The sequence below is a fragment of the Nerophis lumbriciformis genome, linkage group LG24, assembly GCF_033978685.3.
Source record: "Nerophis lumbriciformis linkage group LG24, RoL_Nlum_v2.1, whole genome shotgun sequence".
NCBI classification, from domain to species: Eukaryota; Metazoa; Chordata; class Actinopteri; order Syngnathiformes; family Syngnathidae; genus Nerophis; species Nerophis lumbriciformis.
In genome coordinates, this window is record NC_084571.2 from 14,059,686 (window position 1) to 14,079,176 (window position 19,491).

General features: G+C 41.0%; 1 protein-coding gene across 2 annotated transcripts in view; it reads left to right on the forward strand.

Annotated features, from left to right (window-relative positions):
• The window catches only part of prkcbb (protein kinase C, beta b), a 282,211-nt gene that overhangs the window by 191,768 nt on the left and 70,952 nt on the right, over positions 1-19,491 (forward strand). For both annotated transcript variants that reach the window (XM_061981613.1, XM_061981612.1), the window contains exons 10-12: positions 437-610; positions 8,882-8,973; positions 18,525-18,587. In XM_061981613.1, the coding sequence (XP_061837597.1) occupies positions 437-610; positions 8,882-8,973; positions 18,525-18,587 (329 nt within the window). The remainder of the gene's footprint in view (positions 1-436; positions 611-8,881; positions 8,974-18,524; positions 18,588-19,491) is intronic.

Genomic DNA, 19,491 nt, shown 5'->3' on the forward strand with positions numbered 1-19,491 from the left:
TATTTGGAGCCTTGATTAGATCAATAATTCATAACAACAATGATTTTGATTCATTATTATTTTTGGAGCAATGACGGTTTGAAAAAAAAAAACTTATTAGAGTCAACATTGCAACTTTTTCTCGTTACATTTCTCCTGTTTGCTCTTTTATTCCACTTTTTTATGTTTATTTTTTGTGTCCTTGCAATATAATATATGACATAATAATGCATCATCTCTTCCTAATATGTGTCCTTGCAATATAATATATGACATAATAATGCATCATCTCTTCCTAATATGTGTCCTTGCAATATAATATATGACATAATAATGCATCATCTCTTCCTAATATGTGTCCTTGCAATATAATATATGACATAATAATGCATCATTGCTTACTAAAATGTGTCCTTGCAATATAATATATGACATAATAATGCATAATCTCTTCCAGGTGATGCTGGCAGAGCGTAAAGGAACGGAGGATTTGTACGCTGTGAAGATCCTGAAGAAGGACGTGGTGATCCAGGACGACGATGTGGAATGTACCATGGTGGAGAAGAGGGTCTTGGCGCTCTCCGGGAAACCTCCCTTCCTGACTCAGCTGCACTCCACCTTCCAGACCATGGTCAGTACAAGATATATATTCCATACCATGGTCAGTACCAGATATGTATTCCAGGCCATGGTCAGTACCAGATATATATTCCAGACCATGGTCAGTACCAGATACATATTCCATCTAGACCATGGTCAGTACCAGATACATATTCCATCTAGACCATGGTCAGTACCAGATACTGTATGTATTCCAGACCATGGTCAGTACCAGATACTAATTCCATCTAGACCATGGTCAGTACCAGATACTGTATGTATTCCAGACCATGGTCAGTACCAGATACTAATTCCATCTAGACCATGGTCAGTACCAGATACATATTCCAGACAATGGTCAGTACTAGATATATAGTCCAGACCATGGTCAGTACCAGATAAATATTCCATCTATGGTCAGTGCCAGATACTAATTCCATCTAGACCATGGTCAGTACCAGATACATATTCCATCTAGACCATGGTCAGTACCAGATATATATTTCAGACCATGGTCAGTACCAGATATGTATTCCAGACCATGGTCAGTACCAGATACTAATTCCATCTAGACCATGGTCAGTACCAGATACATATTCCAAGCCATGGTCAGTACTAGATATATAGTCCAGACCATGGTCAGTACCAGATACTAATTCCATCTATGGTCAGTACCAGATACTAATTCCATTTAAACCATGGTCAGTACCAGATACATAATCCATCTAGACCATGGTCAGTACCAGATATATATTCCAGACCATGGTCAGTACCAGATATGTATTCCAGACCATGGTCAGTACCAGATATGTATTCCAGACCATGGTCAGTACCGGATATATATTCCAGACCGTGGTCAGTACCAGATACATATTCCATCTAGACCATGGTCAGTACCAGATGTATATTCCAGATCATGGTCAGTACCAGATATATATTCCAGACCATGGTCAGTACCATATATATATTCCATACCATGGTAAGTAGCAGATACTGTATATATTCCAGACCGTGGTCAGTACCAGATATATATTCCAGACCATGGTCAGTACCAGATATGTTTTCCAGACCATGGTCAGTACCAGATATATATTTTAGACGATGGTCAGTACCAGATGTATATTCCAGATCATGGTCAGTACCAGATATATATTCCAGACCATGGTCAGTACCATATATATATTCCATACCATGCTAAGTAGCAGATACTGTATATGTTCCAGTCCATGGTCAGTACCAGATATATATTCCAGACCATAGTCAGTACCAGATATATATTCCAGACCATGGTCAGTACCAGATATGTTTTCCAGACCATGGTCAGTACCATATAAGGCTGAAACGACGCGTCGACGTAGTCGACGTCATCGGTTACGTAAATACGTCGACGCCGTTTTTATGCTTCGACGCGTCGCATATTTACGTGACGTCACACTGCCGTCATGGCGGAGCGCAAAGCAGATGATGCGAGCGGTGCGAGCGAGGGAAAAAAAGCACGCCAAAAGTCGTCAAAAGTGTGGGAGTATTTCAATAAACGGTTGTAGCGGTGAACAGCTGTCTCGTCAGCTGACGCGCGAGCTCGCAACCGTGGCTGTTTAGCAACCAGCCAAACCCCACTTAATAAAATTATATTTTATCTTAGAGCACATCCGCATCCCTATTCACCTAGGCAACCCCAGGAAATGTATATAATTCGGCATTATTTCGGCCAGTCGGCTTATAAAATCAGAGCCGATCAGTTTACGTTCACGCGCAGGTATAACGCGACGCGCTCCTGTCTCATCTGCTGGTGCGCGAGCCCAGTAATTAGACAGCTTTGTCAAATCAAGGAGTACAAAAGACGCCAGCGCAGAGTGGAAAAAGGTTTAGTTCATTACAGATAACCCAGAGTTGTGCCAAAAGTATGTAAGATTTAATATTTCTCTTCGTGGGTGTGGCGCACCTGTTGCGCTGGTGAGATTGGGGGGGGGAGTTGTGTGCATGTAGCGTGCTTAGTCTGGAGGCTAAATACACACAGTGTGTTATGTAACTGTTGTTTAGTGTTGATATTCTTTGCTTAGTTTGATAAATGTTGGAGCAGTTTGCTTCATCAGGAGGGTGAAGTCGCTCAATTTAAAGTGTTGCATTTAACTGTGTTGGATCATTGGCTGCTGGTGAGTGCATAGAAAAAGGGGCATTTTTCTACCAGTAGACAGCGTTTAAGATTGAGTGTTTCACTGCTAAATTAATAATATATTTATATTGAATATGGATTTTAAATATGTATCTAAATAGGTGGTTAATTGGTTAGGTATTTATGTATTTGCATATTGGGTTTTCTGTTGCATTTATCTATTGTGTTTCTGGGTTTAAATGTATTTTATATGTATCTTGGTGCATTTATGTTGAGACAATTTATTTAAAATCTGTTTTAACTTAAAGGGAAAAGATGTGTCCATTTTCTTGCACTTGTTTAATGGTTAAGAGTTTGATAGCCTAATTAATAGTTGTAAATTATGGGATTGATAATTGATTGATTTTTTACAGCATGTTAATCTTGTGGTGTTTTGTCCTTAAAGGTTTTTCACCTACTAAAGAAGCTAAAGGCTACTAAAGGCTACTAAAGACAGCTAATGACAGCTAAAGAAACTAAAGTCTATTAACACTGCTAAAGACTGCTAAAAAGACTAAAGAAGAAAAAAGAAGCTGTTTCTTCGTTGGAAAAACTGTTGCAAACTAAAGGAAAATAAAAGGAAAAAGTAACTACGGTCTGGTCTTTTGAGTGAAATCCAGAAGCCACATTCAGCATTGGTACATCCCTTCAAGTGTGGGATAAGCACAGCGAAAAAAGCAAAACACTTGACAGTTGTTGTATGCACACTGTGTCGAGCGGAAATGGCCTATCATAGCAGCACAACGGCTATGAACGAACATTTGAAAAGAAAACACCCGACAGCGTTCTTGCCATCACCATCAACTAGTCAATCGTCCGTGTGAGTATACGTTGTCATCATTACACAAAATCATGAATGTGTCATTTGTATCTGCGTTGTAAATTCATAAACTAAAACACTGTTTCGCTCTGAGAGGCGCGTTTGGCGTGCCTGTTCAGTGTTTACAAAGACGCGCTCCTCTTTAACGCTAACGTTAATTAGTTGTGCAAATACCTTTTACAACATTAACAGTTACATATACTATGTACAAACGAACAATTAACTTTCACTTTAATCATACTATCATTGTTGTGTTATTAAGCAAAATAAGCAATACATTTACTTTTGTTGAAATGTTTACACTGTTACAGAATATTTTGTTTTGCACTTTTTTGTATTGGATGTTTATCTTTATTTTTGCACATTTTAAAGTAAAATAAGCAATACTTTTACTTTAGAAATGCTTATCCTATTGCAGAATATTAAGATTTGCACTGGATGTTTACTTTTATATTTGCACATTAAAAAGCAAATAAGCTACTTTTAATTTTGTTAAATGTTAAAAGTTTTAAATGTTTACATTGTTACAGAATATTTTGTCATGTTGTTGTCAATGTTGACTGAGTGGCCATACTTTTTTTTTTGTAAATAAAAGTCATGCCTTTTGAAAAAACTGGCCAACATTTATTTTTTCATCTTCATTTTAAATAAAAAAAATAATCGGTAAAAGGAAAAATAATCTATAGATTAATCGAAAAAAATAATCTATGGATTAACCGATTAATCGAAAAAATAATCTATAGATTAATCGATAGAAAAATAATCGTTAGCTGCAGCCTTAGTACCAGATACATATTTTAGAGGATGGTCAGTACCAGATATACATATTATGATACTTTTTACCTTCCGTTACCATGGCGATGTTGCAACTTTGAGTATAGGCCCATACCGATATGAATCTAATATCATGTTAGGATGCACAAAAAATCATATTTATTCTGATTTGAAATTCATTTTCAATAATTAAATTTAAAAAATGTGTTTTTAGAAAAAATCTATTTACATTTTTCTTTCAAGAGGACACCTTAAAGTACGTCTTCTCTGCTTACCTGTCAAAACTTTAATTTTTTTTGGTCGGGAATTCCAGTGTCCTTCTTTTCTGGTGTTTTCCCAGTCCGGTTTTTGTGTTTGGAGCGCTGGAGTGGCTCGAGGCGCCTCCGTCGGCAACCCTCAAAGCGTGGTCTCATTAGGGGAGCGCCACAAGTTTCATGTATTGTCATTCCGTCAAATGTAACAACGCGACAGAGACGGACATGAAGGCGACAGAAAAGATCTCTCTGCCAAAATCCACACTTTTGTGTAAATATCTTGACACATTTGAGGTGATTATATAAGTAAAGAAGAGCTGGCAGCAGCTCACACATTCTCATACTTTCTGTAACATCCAGGAGGAAATTATATCAGCCATCTTGTTCCCACAATTGTTTTTATTTAAATGTTCACAATATTTCAGGGTTCTTACAAGTATTAAATCCATAAACTGTTATAAAATTGAGTTGATGGCAAAGTGTAAAACTTACAAATGTTGCCCGGAGTGATGAATGAAGAATCCATACGCGTAGAACGCTATGGACGGCTAGAAGTGCTTTATATTGAAAGCTCAGTCTAAACAGGAATTACATGTGGCGAGCAAACCCGTCCAAAAGCACAAACAATAAAATGCCTGTTTTTTTAAAATCATTTTCATTATGGCCGTCAGCGAAGAAAAATCTATATACAAGCCGCAGGGATCAAAGCATAGGGAAAAAGTATTGGAAATTAGGGTAATTAGTATGGGCCCCTCCTCTCTAAGCTGCCACCTTACCGTGGTAGAGGAGTTTGCGTGTCCCAATGATCCTAGGAGCTATGTTGTCCGTCCGGGGGCTTCCATGCCCCCTGGTAGGGTCTCCCAAGACAAGCAGGTCCTAGGTGAGGGATCAGACAAAGAGCAGCTCGAAGACTTCTATGGGAATGAAACAACAAGGATTCAGATTTCCCTCGCCCGGACGCGGGTCACCGGGGCCCCCCTCTGTAGCCAGGCCCGGAGTTGGGGCACGATGGCGAGCACCTGGTGGCCGGGCCTGTCCCCATGGGGCCCGGCCGGCCACAGCCCGAAGAGGCAAAGTGGGTCCCCCCTCCAATGGGCTCACCACTCATAGCAGGGGCCATAGAGGTCGGGTGCATTGTGAGCTGGGCGGCAGCCGAAGGCAGGGCACTTGGCGGTCCGATCCTCGGCTACATAAGCTAGCTCTTGGGACGTGGACCGTCACCTCGCTGGGGGGTAAGGAGCCTGAGCTTGTGCGCGAGGTAGAGAAGTTCCGGCTGGATATAGTCGGACTCACCTCGACGCACAGCAAGGGCTCTGGAACCAGTTCTCTTGAGAGGGGCTGGACTCTCTTCCACACTGGCGTTGCACGCAGTGAGAGGCGACGAGCTGGGGTAGCAATTCTTGTTTCCCCCCCGGCTCAAAGCCTGCACCTTGGAGTTCAACCCGGTGGACGAGAGGGTAGCCTCCCTTCGCCTTCGGGTGGGGGGACGAGTCCTGACTGTTGTTTGTGCTTACGCACCAAACAGCAGTTCAGAGTACCCACCCTTTTTGGATGCACTCGAGGGTGTGCTGGAGAGTGCTCCCCCGGGTGATTCCCTTGTCCTACTGGGTGACTTCAACACTCATGTTGGCAACGACAGTGAAACCTGGAGAGGCGTGATTGGGAAGAATGGCCGCCCGGATCTTAACCCGAGTGGTGTTTTGTTATTGGACTTTTGTGCTCGTCACAGATTGTCCATAACGAACACCATGTTCAAGCATAAGGGTGTCCATATGTGCACTTGGCACCAGGACACCCTAGGCCGCAGTTCCATGATCGACTTTGTAGTTGTGTCATCGGATTTGCGGCCTCATGTTTTGGACACTCGGGTGAAGAGAGGGGCGGAGCTTTCTACCGATCACCACCTGGTGGTGAGTTGGCTGCGATGGTGGGGGATAATGCCGGACAGACCTGGCAGGCCCACACGCATTGTGAGGGTCTGCTGGGAACGTCTGGCAGAGTCTCCTGTCAGAGAGAGTTTCAATTCCCACCTCCGGAAGAACTTTGAACATGTCACGAGGGAGGTGCTGGATATTGAGTCCGAGTGGACCATGTTCCGCACCTCTATTGTCGAGGCGGCTGATTGGAGCTGTGGCCGCAAGGTAGTTGGTGCCTGTCGTGACCTCCTCAATCCCACCGACACGTCTTCCTATGAGGAAGCAGTGCCTGGGGAATCTGTGGTGGGCTCTCCTATTTCTGGGGCTGAGGTAGTTAAAAAGCTCCTCGGTGGCAAGGCCCCGTTGGTAGATGAGATCAGCCCGGAGTTCCTTAAGGCTCTGGATGCTGTGGGGCTGTCTTGGTTGACAAGACTCTGTAGCATCGCGTGGACATCGGGGGCGGTACCTCTGGATTGGCAGACCGGGGTGGTGGTTCCTCTCTTTAAGAAGGGGAACCGGAGGGTGTGTTCCAACTATCGTGGGATCACACTCCTCAGCCTTCCTGGTAAGGTCTATTCAGGTGTACTGGAGAGGAGGCTACGCCAGATAGTCAAACCTCGGATTCAGGAGGAACAGTGTGGTTTTCGTCCTGGTCGTGTAACTGTGGACCAGCTCTATACTCTTGGCAGGGTCCTTGAGGGTGCATGGGAGTTTGCCCAACCAGTCTACATGTGCTTTGTGGACTTGGAAAAGGCATTTGACCGTGTCCCTCGGGATGTCCTGTGGGGAGTGCTCAGAGAGTATGGGGTATCGGACTGTCTGATTGTGGCTGTCCGCTCCCTGTACGATCAGTGTCAGAGCTTGGTCCGCATTGCCGGCAGTAAGTCGGACACATTTCCAGTGAGGGTTGGACTCCGCCAAGGCTGCCCTTTGTCACCAATTCTGTTCATAACTTTTATGGACAGAATTTCTAGGCGCAGTCAAGGCTTTGAGGGGATCCGGTTTGGTGGCTGCAGGATTAGGTCTCTGCTTTTTGCAGATGATGTGGTCCTGATGGCTTCATCTGGCCAGGATCTTCAGCTCTCACTGGATCGGTTCGCAGCCGAGTGTGAAGCGATTGGGATGAGAATCAGCACCTCCAAGTCCAAGTCCATGGTTCTCGACCGGAAAAGGGTGGAGTGCCATCTCCGGGTTGGGGAGGAGACCCTGCCCCAAGTGGAGGAGTTCAAGTACCTAGGAGTCTTGTTTACGAGTGAGGGAAGAGTGGATCGTGAGATCGACAGGCGGATCGGTGAGGCGTCTTCAGTAATATGGACGCTGTATCGATCCGTTGTGGTGAAGAAGGAGCTGAGCCGTAAGGCAAAGCTCTCAATTTACCGGTCGATCTACGTTCCCATCCTCACCTATGGTCATGAGCTTTGGGTTATGACCGAAAGGACAAGATCACGGGTACAGGCGGCCGAAATGAGTTTTCTCCGCCGGGTGGCGGGGCTCTCCCTTAGAGATAGGGTGAGAAGCTCTGCCATCCGGGGGGAGCTCAAAGTAAAGCCACTGCTCCTCCACATCGAGAGGAGCCAGATGAGGTGGTTCGGGCATCTGGTCAGGATGCCACCCGAACGCCTCCCTTGAGAGGTGTTTAGGGCACGTCCGACCGGTAGGAGGCCACAGGGAAGACCCAGGACACGTTGGGAAGACTATGTCTCCCGGCTGGCCTGGGAACGCCCGGGATCCCTCGGGAGGAGCTGGACGAAGTGGCTGGGGAGAGGAAAGTGTGGGCTTCCCTGCTTAGGCTGCTGCCCCCGCGACCCGACCTCGGATAAGCGGAAGAAGATAGATGGATGGATGGATAGTATGGGCCCTGAAAAAGAACATGGCACGTATGCAATCAAATCATGTACAGAACGCTTTGCTTTATAACGGATCTACATATTTGACATTCATACATTTCATGCTAAAACGCTAGTTTGCTTTCATGTATGCGCTTTCATATTTCCATCTATTAGTGGGAATCATGTGCTGCACACACACACACACACACACACACACAAACACACACACACACGCACACACACACACACACACGGAGCAAAGGGAGTGTGTTAATCCTCTGCAGCACTGATTCTCTGCCCAGCAGACTGCTTCCCCACACATTCCATTTATGTCATGTGTAGGCCTACTTTTGATTCACACACACACACACACACACACACATGCACACACGCACACACACACACACACACACACACGCACACACACACACGGAACCTTTATTGGCAATTTCTGTAGATAATGGAGGCGCATGAAGTCCTAAATGGACGATGAGTGACTCCCTGATCTGGTACCTTTGTCTCACGTCAGCTCTGATGTGACCTTCTGACCTCCACAGGACCGCCTATACTTCGTCATGGAGTACATCAACGGTGGTGATCTCATGTATCAGATCCAGCAGGTGGGCAAGTTCAAGGAGCCTCACGCAGTGTGAGTACACACACACACACACACACACACACACACACACACACACACACACACAAACACACGTACATTAGACGCGGAGGCCCCAACTTCTTGCACTGAGGTCCACAGACAAATCAAAGGATGTGGGGCCACGGAGTGAAATTACTGCCAAACAACACAAACTTCCGGTTGTGTTTGTGAAAGATGTTTTTTTGAGTTTGTGAAACATTTTTGAGTTTGTGTAACATTGTTTTGTGTTTGTGAAACATTTTTGAGTTTGTGTAACATGTTTCTGTGTTTGTGAAACATTTTTGTGTTTGTGAGACATTTTTGAGTTTGTGTAAAAATGTTTTGAGTTTGTGAAACATTTTTGAGATTGTAAAATTTATTTGAGTTTTTGAAACATTTTTGTGTTTGAAAATCGTTTTTGTGTTAGTGAATTATTTTTGTGTTTGTGAAACATTTTTGAGTTTGTGTAACATGTTTTTGTGTTTGTGAAACATTTTTAAGTTTGTGTAACATGTTTTTGTGTTTGTGAAACATTTTTGAGTTTGTGAAACATTTTTGTGTTTGTGAAAAAATGTGTTAGTGAAATATTTTTGAGTTTGTGTAACATGTTTTTGTGTTTGAAACATTTTAAAGTTTTAGAAACATTTTTGAGTTTGTGTAGCTTGTTTTTGTGAAACATTTTTGAGTTTGTGTAATATGTTTCTGTGTTTGTAAAACATTTTTGAGTTTGTGTAACTTTTTTTGTGTTTTTGAATCATTTTTGAGTTTGTGTAACATATTTTTGAGTTTGTGAAACATTTTTGAGTTTGTGTAACATATTTTTGAGTTTGTGAAATATTTTTGAGTTTGTGAAACATTTTTGAGTTTGTGAAACATTTTTGAGTTTGTGAAACATTTTTAGTATTTGTGAAATATTTTTGAGTTTGTGAAATGTTTTTGAGTTTGTGAAATATTTTTGAGTTTGTGAAACATTTTTGTGTTTGTGAAATATTTCTGTTTATGAAACATTTTTGAGTTTGTGAAACATTTTTGTGTTTGTGAAACATTTTTGAGTTTGTGAAACATTTTTAATTTGATTTGTGAAACATTTTTGTTTGTGAAACATTTTTTAGTTTGTGTAACATGTTTTTGTGTTTGTGAAACATTTTTGAGTTTCAATCAATCAATCAATGTTTATTTATATAGCCCTAAATCACAAGTGTCTCAAAGGCCTGCACAAGCCACAACAACATCCTCGGTACAAAGCCCACATAAGGGCAAGGAAAAACTCACCCCAGTGGGACGTCGATGTGAATGACTATGAGAAACCTTGGAGAGGACCGCATATGTGGGTAACCCCCCCCCTCTAGGGGAGACCGAATGCAATGAATGTCGAGTGGGTCTGACATAATATTGTGAGAGTCTAGTCCATAGTGGATCCAACATAATAGTAAGAGTCCAGTCCATAGTGGGGCCAGCAGGACACCATCCCGAGCGGAGACGGGTCAGCAGCGCAGAGATGTTCCCAGCCGATGCACAGGCGAGCGGTCCACCCCGGGTCCCGACTCTGGACAGCCAGCACTTCATCCATGGCCACCGGACCTGTGCCCCCCGCCCTCCACAAGGAAGAGGGGAGCAGAGGAGAAAAGAAAAGAAACGGCAGATCAACTGGTCTAAAGGGGGTTCTATTTAAAGGCTAGAGTATACAAATGAGTTTTAAGATGGGACTTAAATGCTTCTACTGAGGTAGCATCTCTAATTGTTACTGGGAGGGCATTCCATAGTACTGGAGCCCGAATAGAAAACGCTCTATAGCCCGCAGACTTTTTTTGGGCTCTGGGAATCACTAATAAGCCGGAGTTCTTTGAACGCAGATTTCTTGCCGGGACATATGGTACAATACAATCGACAAGATAGGACGGAGCTAGACCGTGTAGTATTTTATACGTAAGTAGTAAAACCTTAAAGTCACATCTTAAGTGCACAGGAAGCCAGTGCAGGTGAGCTAGTATAGGCGTAATATGATCAAACTTTCTTGTTCTTGTCAAAAGTCTAGCAGCCGCATTTTGTACCAATTGTAATCTTTTAATGCTAGACATAGGGAGACCCGAAAATAATACGTTACAGTAGTCAAGACGAGACGTAACGAACGCATGAATAATGATCTCAGCGTCGCTAGTGGATAAAATAGAACGAATTTTAGCGATATTACGGAGATGAAAGAAGGCCGTTTTAGTAACACTCTTAATGTGTGATTCAAACGAGAGAGTTGGGTCGAAGATAATACCCAGATTCTTTACTGATTTGCCTTGTGTAATTGTTTGGTTGTCAAATGTTAAGGTGGTATTATTAAATAAATGTCGGTGTTTAGCAGGACCGATAATCAGCATTTCCGTTTTCTTGGCGTTGAGTTGCAAGAAGTTAGCGGACATCCATTGTTTAATTTCATTAAGACACGCCTCCAGCTGACTACAATCCGGCGTGTTGGTCAGCTTTAGGGGCATGTAGAGTTGGGTGTCATCAGCATAACAATGAAAACTAACACCGTATTTGCGTATGATGTCGCCTAGCGGCAGCATGTAAATCCTAAAGAGTGCAGGGCCAAGAACCGAACCCTGAGGAACTCCGCACGTTACCTTAACATAGTCCGAGGTCACATTATTATGGGAGACGCATTGCATCCTGTCAGTAAGATAAGAGTTAAACCACGACAAAGCTAAGTCTGACATACCAATACGTGTTTTGATACGCTCTAATAAAATATTATGATCGACGGTATCGAAAGCAGCGCTAAGATCAAGAAGCAGCAACATAGATGACGCATCAGAATCCATCGTTAGCAGTAGATCATTAGTCATTTTTGCGAGGGCTGTCTCCGTAGAGTGATTTGCCCTGAAACCGGATTGAAAAGGTTCACAGAGATTGTTGGTTCACAGAGATTGTTAGACACTAAGTGTTCATTTAGCTGCTGTGCGACAATTTTTTCGAGGATTTTCGAAATAATGGGAAGGTGGGACACCGGTCGGTAGTTTACCATGAGGTCAGGATCAAGGTTAGGTCTTTTGAGCAGAGGATGAATAACCGCTTTCTTGAATGCTAGGGGAACAGTGCCAGAGGAAAGTGATAAGTTTATAATATTTAGCACTGATGGACATAATAATACAAAAAGCTCCTTGATAAGTTTCCCAGGAAGTGGGTCAAGTAAACATGTTGTTTGTTTTATCCCACTTATACGACGTAATAGTTCCTCTAATGTTATTTCATCAAAAAGAGAGAGACTATTTTGTATTGCAGTATCCGTCGTAGATACAGTTGTATCTGTGTTAATAGAACCCAGTTGTAGCTGGGATGCGTTGTCTTTAATCTCCTTTCTAATGAGTTCAATTTTCTTATTAAAGAAATTCATAAAGTCATCTGCCGAGTGGGTGGAGCTATTGGGAGGAGTCCCTTGTTGGGTTAGCGATGCTACTGTACTAAACAAAAATTTAGGGTCGTTTTTGTTGAGGCCGATGAGATTTGAGTAATATTTAGCTTTAGCTAAGGTAAGCATGCGTTTATACGATATTAAACTATCACTCCATGCTTGATGGAAAACCTCAAGCTTGGTCGCGCGCCATTTGCGTTCCAACTTTCTACATGATAATTTATGAGCTCTGGTTTCTTCTGTAAACCATGGGGTGCGCCTTTTAGGGGCCCTTTTTTGTTTTAGCGGTGCTATGCTATCAATGGTTTCGCGCAGGGCATTGTCAAAGTTGTTAGTTAGGTTATCAATAGAGCCGACATAATTTGGGAATGGTGCCATTACCGAAGGCAGTAGGTCAGCAAGAGTCATCGTTGTGGCAGCATTAATGTTGCGGCTGCTATAGCAGTTATTATTATTATTAGTTTGTTGACAAGGAGTCAGAACTTCTAATTTTATAAGGTAATGATCGGACATTACTTTAGTATACGGGAGTACCATAACTTTGGAGGTGGTGACACCCCTGACCAGCACTAGATCTATCGTATTACCGTTGCGATGCGTAGGTTCATTTATTATTTGTGTAAGACCAAAGCTATCAATTATAGTCTGGAGCGCCACGCACTGAGGGTCCGATGGGGTATTCATATGGATATTAAAGTCCCCCATTATGAGTTTGTGTAACATTTTTGTGTTTGTGAAAAATGTTTGTGTTTGTGAAACATTTTTGAGTTTGTGTAGCATGTTTTTGTGTTTGTGAAACATTTTTGTGTTTGTGAAAAATTTTTGAGTTTGTGTAACATTTTTGAGTTTGTGAACATTGTTTAAGTTTGTGAAACATTTTGGTTTTTGTGAAAAATGTTTGTGGTTGTGAAACATTTTTGAGTTTGTGTAACATGTTTTTGAGTTTGTGAAAAAATTTTGAGTTTGTGTAACATTTTTGTGTTTGTGAAACATTTTTGAGTTTAAGTAACATTTTTCCCACAGATTTTTCCTGCAATAGAAAGTTTCTTTTTCTTTTTTTTACACTCTTTTTGTCATTAAAAAAATGTTTTATAAGGCAACAAAAAATACAAAATATGTAATATTTTCCAACCCAAAATTTAAAAAGTGGAATATTTGAGGTGGAGTATTTCGACTCTGGTCAATAATTGATAACATTGATTTCAATACATTAATATTGTTTGAGCAATGACATTTTAAAAAACAAAAAATCACACTAAAAGGAGATCAGAAAAGGGCCAACTCATAAAAGTCTTAAAAATAAGTCATATCATTATTTTTTAACTTTCAACACTTAAATCTCTAGCTCAACTTTCAGGTTACCGTATTTTCCGGACCATAGGGCGCACCGGATTATAAGGCGCACTGCCGATGAGCGGGTATAGCCAGGTCGATTTTCATACAAAAGGCGCACTGGCTTATAGAGTGCATTAAAGGGGTCATAATATATATATATATTTTTTTCTAAATGTAAAAGACTTCCTTGTGGTCTACATAACATGTAATGGTGGTTCTTTGGTCAAAATGTTGCATAGATGATGTTTTACAGATCATCTTCAAGCCGCTTTCTGACAGTCACTTCAGGATGCGCCGTTTTGTTGGCGGTCTTATTTACGTGGCTCACCTTCGACAGCGTCTTCTCCTCGTCATCTTTGTTGTAGCGGTGTAGCGTGCAAGGACGGGAGTGGAAGAAGTGTCAAAAGATGGCGCTAACTGTTTTAATGACATTCAGACTTTACTTCAATCAATAACTGAGCAGCATCTCCTCATCCAGAAACAACAACACAGGAAATGTGTCCCGTGAAAAACCATCCGACCGGAACTCCCTAATAACTAAAGTTCCTTGGGTGAATAATGTAAACTCACTACAACGGTATGTTTTAGCGCTTTCATGGCAAGTTCACAGACAGATGTAGGTAAGAACTTTATGCTACTTTATATTAGAAATGGCAAAAACGGAGGATGAATGTCCCATAATAAGAAGATAGAGAAAAAGAAGAAACGTATCAACTACGGTGTCGTCACGAACTACAAAGGCGAATGCGCGCACAGTTTCAGTATTTATGCAGATCCCAAATACAGATCAGCAGGTACCAGAAGGTAAGAAAAGTTGCTTTTGCATATATTGTGACACAAAACGGCAGATAATGTCTTATCTTATACACGCACCATAATAATACTGATATGATGAAGCACAGTACAATCCTTCAAGCGGTGTGGCTTCATAGCTTACCAAAGTCGTACTAAAACATTTTGATAGATTTTTGAGCGCCGTGTGTAATGTTCTATATTTTCAATAGAACATATAAAATGTTGGTGTTGTTTACTTGAGTCATATTGCCATCATAGTGCAGTCTACACGTATCTGTTATGTGTGTCTGCCATCTACTGGTCACAGTTATCATTACACCATTTATCAAATAAAATAGCTTCAAGGTCGGTAAGCACAACCAAAATTATTCCATACAATAGGCGCACCGGGTTATATGGCGCACTGTCGAGTTTTGAGGGAAAAAAAAGATTTTAAGTGCGCCTTTATAGTCTGGAAAATACGGTACATTTGAATTTTAAAAATGTTTTATGCCCTTTTTGTCAAAGTGTTATATGGCAAACCCAAAAAATTCTATATTTTCCATTAAATAAATATTTCAAAGTGGAATATTTGATTTAATTGGATTTTTGAATAGGTTAATAAATCATAAAAACATTTTTTTTTTTTTTTTTTTTTTTTTTTTAGCAATGGCTGTTTTAAAATAAAAAAATATTTGTGTTATTACTGTCAGTATTTCAACTTTTTCTCTTTACTTTTCACATGTTTGCTCTTTTACTCCACTTTGTATGTTTTTTTTGTAAGAGTAAAATTAAATGTGTCGTGGGCTGTTAAAAATGATCTGCGGGCTCCACTTTGGACACCTTCTTCTATTTAAAGTAGGGTTGTACGGTATACCGGTACTACAGTGACGTGCGGTGAGGTTGATGGCTGGTGAGGCACTGACTTCATCACAGTCAGATTTACAAACATATCCCTAAAGAGTATCTTATTCACCATTTGATTGGCAGCAGTTAACGGGTTATGTTTAAAAGCTCATACCAGCATTCTTCCCTGCTTGGCACTCAGCATCAAGGGTTGGAATTGGGGGTTAAATCACCAAAAATTATTCCCGGGCGCGGCGCCGCTGCTGCCCACTGCTCCCCTCACCTCCCAGGGGGTGAACAAGGAGATGGGTCAAATGCAGAGGACAAATTTCACCACACTTAGTGTGTGTGACAATCATTGGTACTTTAACTTTACACATACAAACTGTAGCACACAAAAAAGCACATTTAATAAAAAAACGTTATTATGGTCTTACCTTTACTTATAAATGAAGTCCATGCGCCGCTGTTGTGCTGGATTAATGAACCCCCTGACGGGAGTGTTATATCAACTAAAGCCCTCACTTAAACTTTCCACGTGCAAGATTGAATCTATTTAAAAAAGTGTAACCGAGGGTTTATAAATGTCGCCTATACTGTATGAAACTACAAAATAACAAACACGGAGGCTCCAGTTTACACGAGGACCACTTTATTTACATTCTTTCAAAAACCTACGCTCCACTCCAACGTGTCATCACTTCCGCTCTCAGCGCCTTCAAAATAAGAGCTCAAGGCATATACTGTATAACAACGCATAACAGGAACTTAACATCACAAAGAGGAAAGCCCATAAAAATAGGTTACAAAAGTTATTTAATAAGAAGCCAAAAAGTGCAAAAACAATAATGTTCGTGTTGGAGGAGTTGTGAATTAGGTACACCTGCAGTCTGCAGGTGTACCTAATGTTGTGGCCCTGCAGTCATTCACAACTCCTCCAACACGAACATTATTGTTTTTGCACTTTTTGGCTTCTTATGAAATAACTTTTTTAAATTAATTCAATCTTGCACGTGGAAAGTTTAAGTGTGGGCTTTAGTTGATATAACACTCCCGTCAGGGGATGCAAATTCTACGGCGGGGGTGCAGCAGGCGGATTACTGCGAGCCTCAGCCAGTGCGTCTTTTGCAGCCGTTTTATGATCGCTCAGCACAAGAAATACGTTACACACATACAGTTGTTGACAAAATACACTGTACATTATATACCTCAGCTAACTAAACTATGGAAATGTATAATATAGTTCATATAGCAATACGGTCTCACTGCACAGCAGGCCAGCAGTTAGCCGAGTCCGCAATCCATGGTGAGGCACAACGCAGTGACGTGCCTCAACTGGCTGCTGATCACCGCACCGTCTCTTCTCAGTATTTGAACGGCAAATGTGAAAATTCAGCGATTTTGAATAAAAATAATCTAAAACTGGTGAAGTTAAATGGAAAATAACTTTATAGTATAATCACTGGATACATTTAACAATTTAATAATTTTTTTTTTCTTTTTACATTTTTTTTCTTTCCATGATGGCAGGTGAGGCCCCGCCTCACCTGCCTCTAGTGACTGCACGTCACTGCGGTACTAGTATAGTCTCGCGGTACTAATGAATCAAAAACGATACTATACTCTGTTTGAAAAGTACCGGTTCCCGGGCATGACGTCACGTCATGTCATTGCTGGTTTTAGGAGCAGAGGAGCATTTTGGCAGCGCACACACACAGAGTACTTACAAGCAGACACAATGTGTAGACAGAAAAGGGAGAACGGATGCATTTTGGCCTAAAAACTAAAGATAAAGGTGAAGTTATAACACTGAAACGCCCTCAGGAAGAAGTGCTATAAGACATGGCTAGCTAGCTAGCGGCTAACGTCCATCCACAGTCGGCAGTGTTTTATCTACTTCTAAATCACTAATCCTTGTCTCCATGGCAACAAATTAAGTACGTTTCTTACAAGTATCATCCCTATCAGCAAGCTAGCATCACTGAATGTAAACAAATGCCATGAGTGGATCTACACCTGACATCCACTGTAATGATGCCAAGTACAATAGCGTATCTAGTCGATACTACTATGATTACATCGATATTTTGTATCGTCACAAAATCTTTTTTCCTTTTTAAAAAAATTCATATTATGTTTATAAAGTCAGGAAATATGTCCCTGGACACATGAGGACTTTGAATATGACCAATGTATGATCCTGTAACTACTTAGTATCGGAGTGATACCCAAATTTGTGGTATCATCCAAAACTAATGTAAAGTATCAAACAACAGAAGAATAAATGATTATTGCATTTTAACAGAAGTGTAGATAGAACATGTTAAAAGAGAAAATAAGCAGATATTAACAGTAGATGAACAAGTGGATTAATAATCCATTTTTACAGTTTGTCCTTAACAATGTTGACAAAATAATAGGTAGATAAATGACACAATATGTTACTGCATACGTCAGCAGACTAATTAGGAGCCTTTGTTTGTTTACTTACTACTAAAAGACAAGCTGTCTAGTATGTTCACTATTTTATTTAAGGACTAAATTGCAATAATAAACATATGTTTTAATGTACCCTAATTTTTTTGTTAAAATAAAGCCAATAATGCCATTTTTTTTGTGGTCCCCTTTATTTAGAAAAGTACCGAAAAGTATTGAAATACATTTTGGTACCGATACTAAAATATTGGTATCGAGACAACACTAATTAGAAGCCCCCGCATGAAAGGATGAGGTGACGATGGCGCCCTGTGGCCATCATTGTGGTGACAGATTAGGCACATGTTCGTCACCACTTGGCACAAAATGCCTCCTGACATATTTTACACGCACAACAGCAGGAAGACGTGCATTGCTGAGAAATATCCCCTCATCTGATGTCAGTGTGTGCACACTCTTGATCTTATCAGCTGGCCTTAAAGAGACAGCGCTGACCTTTGCGCACACACACACACACACACACACACACACACACACACACACACACACACACACACACACACACACACACACACACACTCTCACACACACACACACACACACACACACACACACACACACACACACACACACACACCCTGTCCTTTGCTTCAGCCTCCTTCTAATTAGCACTGTTTTTCCTTGTGTGTGTGTGTGTGTCTGTGTGTGTGTGTGTGTGTGTGTGTGTGTGTGTGTGTGTGTGTGTGTGTGTGTGTGTGTGTGTGTGTAGCTTCTACGCCGCAGAGATCGCCATCGGGTTGTTCTTCCTGCATGTAAAGGGCATCATCTACAGGTAACATTGGCAGCAAAGACAGGAAATCTCTGGTGTTTCTGAAGTGAACTTGTCAGGACATGTTAGCACAACAAACACGCTGATAGATGACTTCTTTGCATTTTGCCAAGTACGCATGCACATTTTGGCTCATTACCGCCATTGTTTATTTTTCAAAAAAAAATATTCAATTATATTTAATTTTATTTATTAATTTACATATTTTTTTATTGATTTATTTATTTATGCATTTATTAGGTGCACGCACACACAATTTATTTGTGGCCACACCCACACAACTCTTATGTCACTACCCACTTGGTTTTTATTACATGTGAAAAAACTACACACTTTGAAGACACTATAATGTATTTATGAATGAATGTGTGTGTGTGTGTGTGTGTGTGTGTGTGTGTGTATACGTGTACATATATACATATCAATGTGTGTGTGTATATGTGTGCGTGTGTGTAAAAATGTGTGGGTGGGTGGGTGGTTGTGTGTATATACCTATATGTGTGTGTATATGTATGTATATATATATATATATATATATATATATATATATATATGTGTGTGTCTGTCCTGTCCAGCCACTCAGACAAAACATATTGTTGATGTAGATGATCTACAGTCGTGGTCAAAAGTTTACATACACTTGTAAAGAACATAATGTCATGGCTGTCTTGAGTTTCCAATAATTTCTACAACTCAATTTTGTTGTGATAGAGTGATTGGAGCACATACTTGTTGGTCACAAAAACATTCATGAAGTTTGGTTCTTTTATGAATTTATTATGGGTCCACTGAAAATGTGACCAAATCTGCTGGGTCAAAAGTATACATACAGCAATGTTAATATTTGGTTTCATGTCCCTTGGCAAGTTTCACTGCAATAAGGTGCTTTTGGTAGCCATCCACAAGC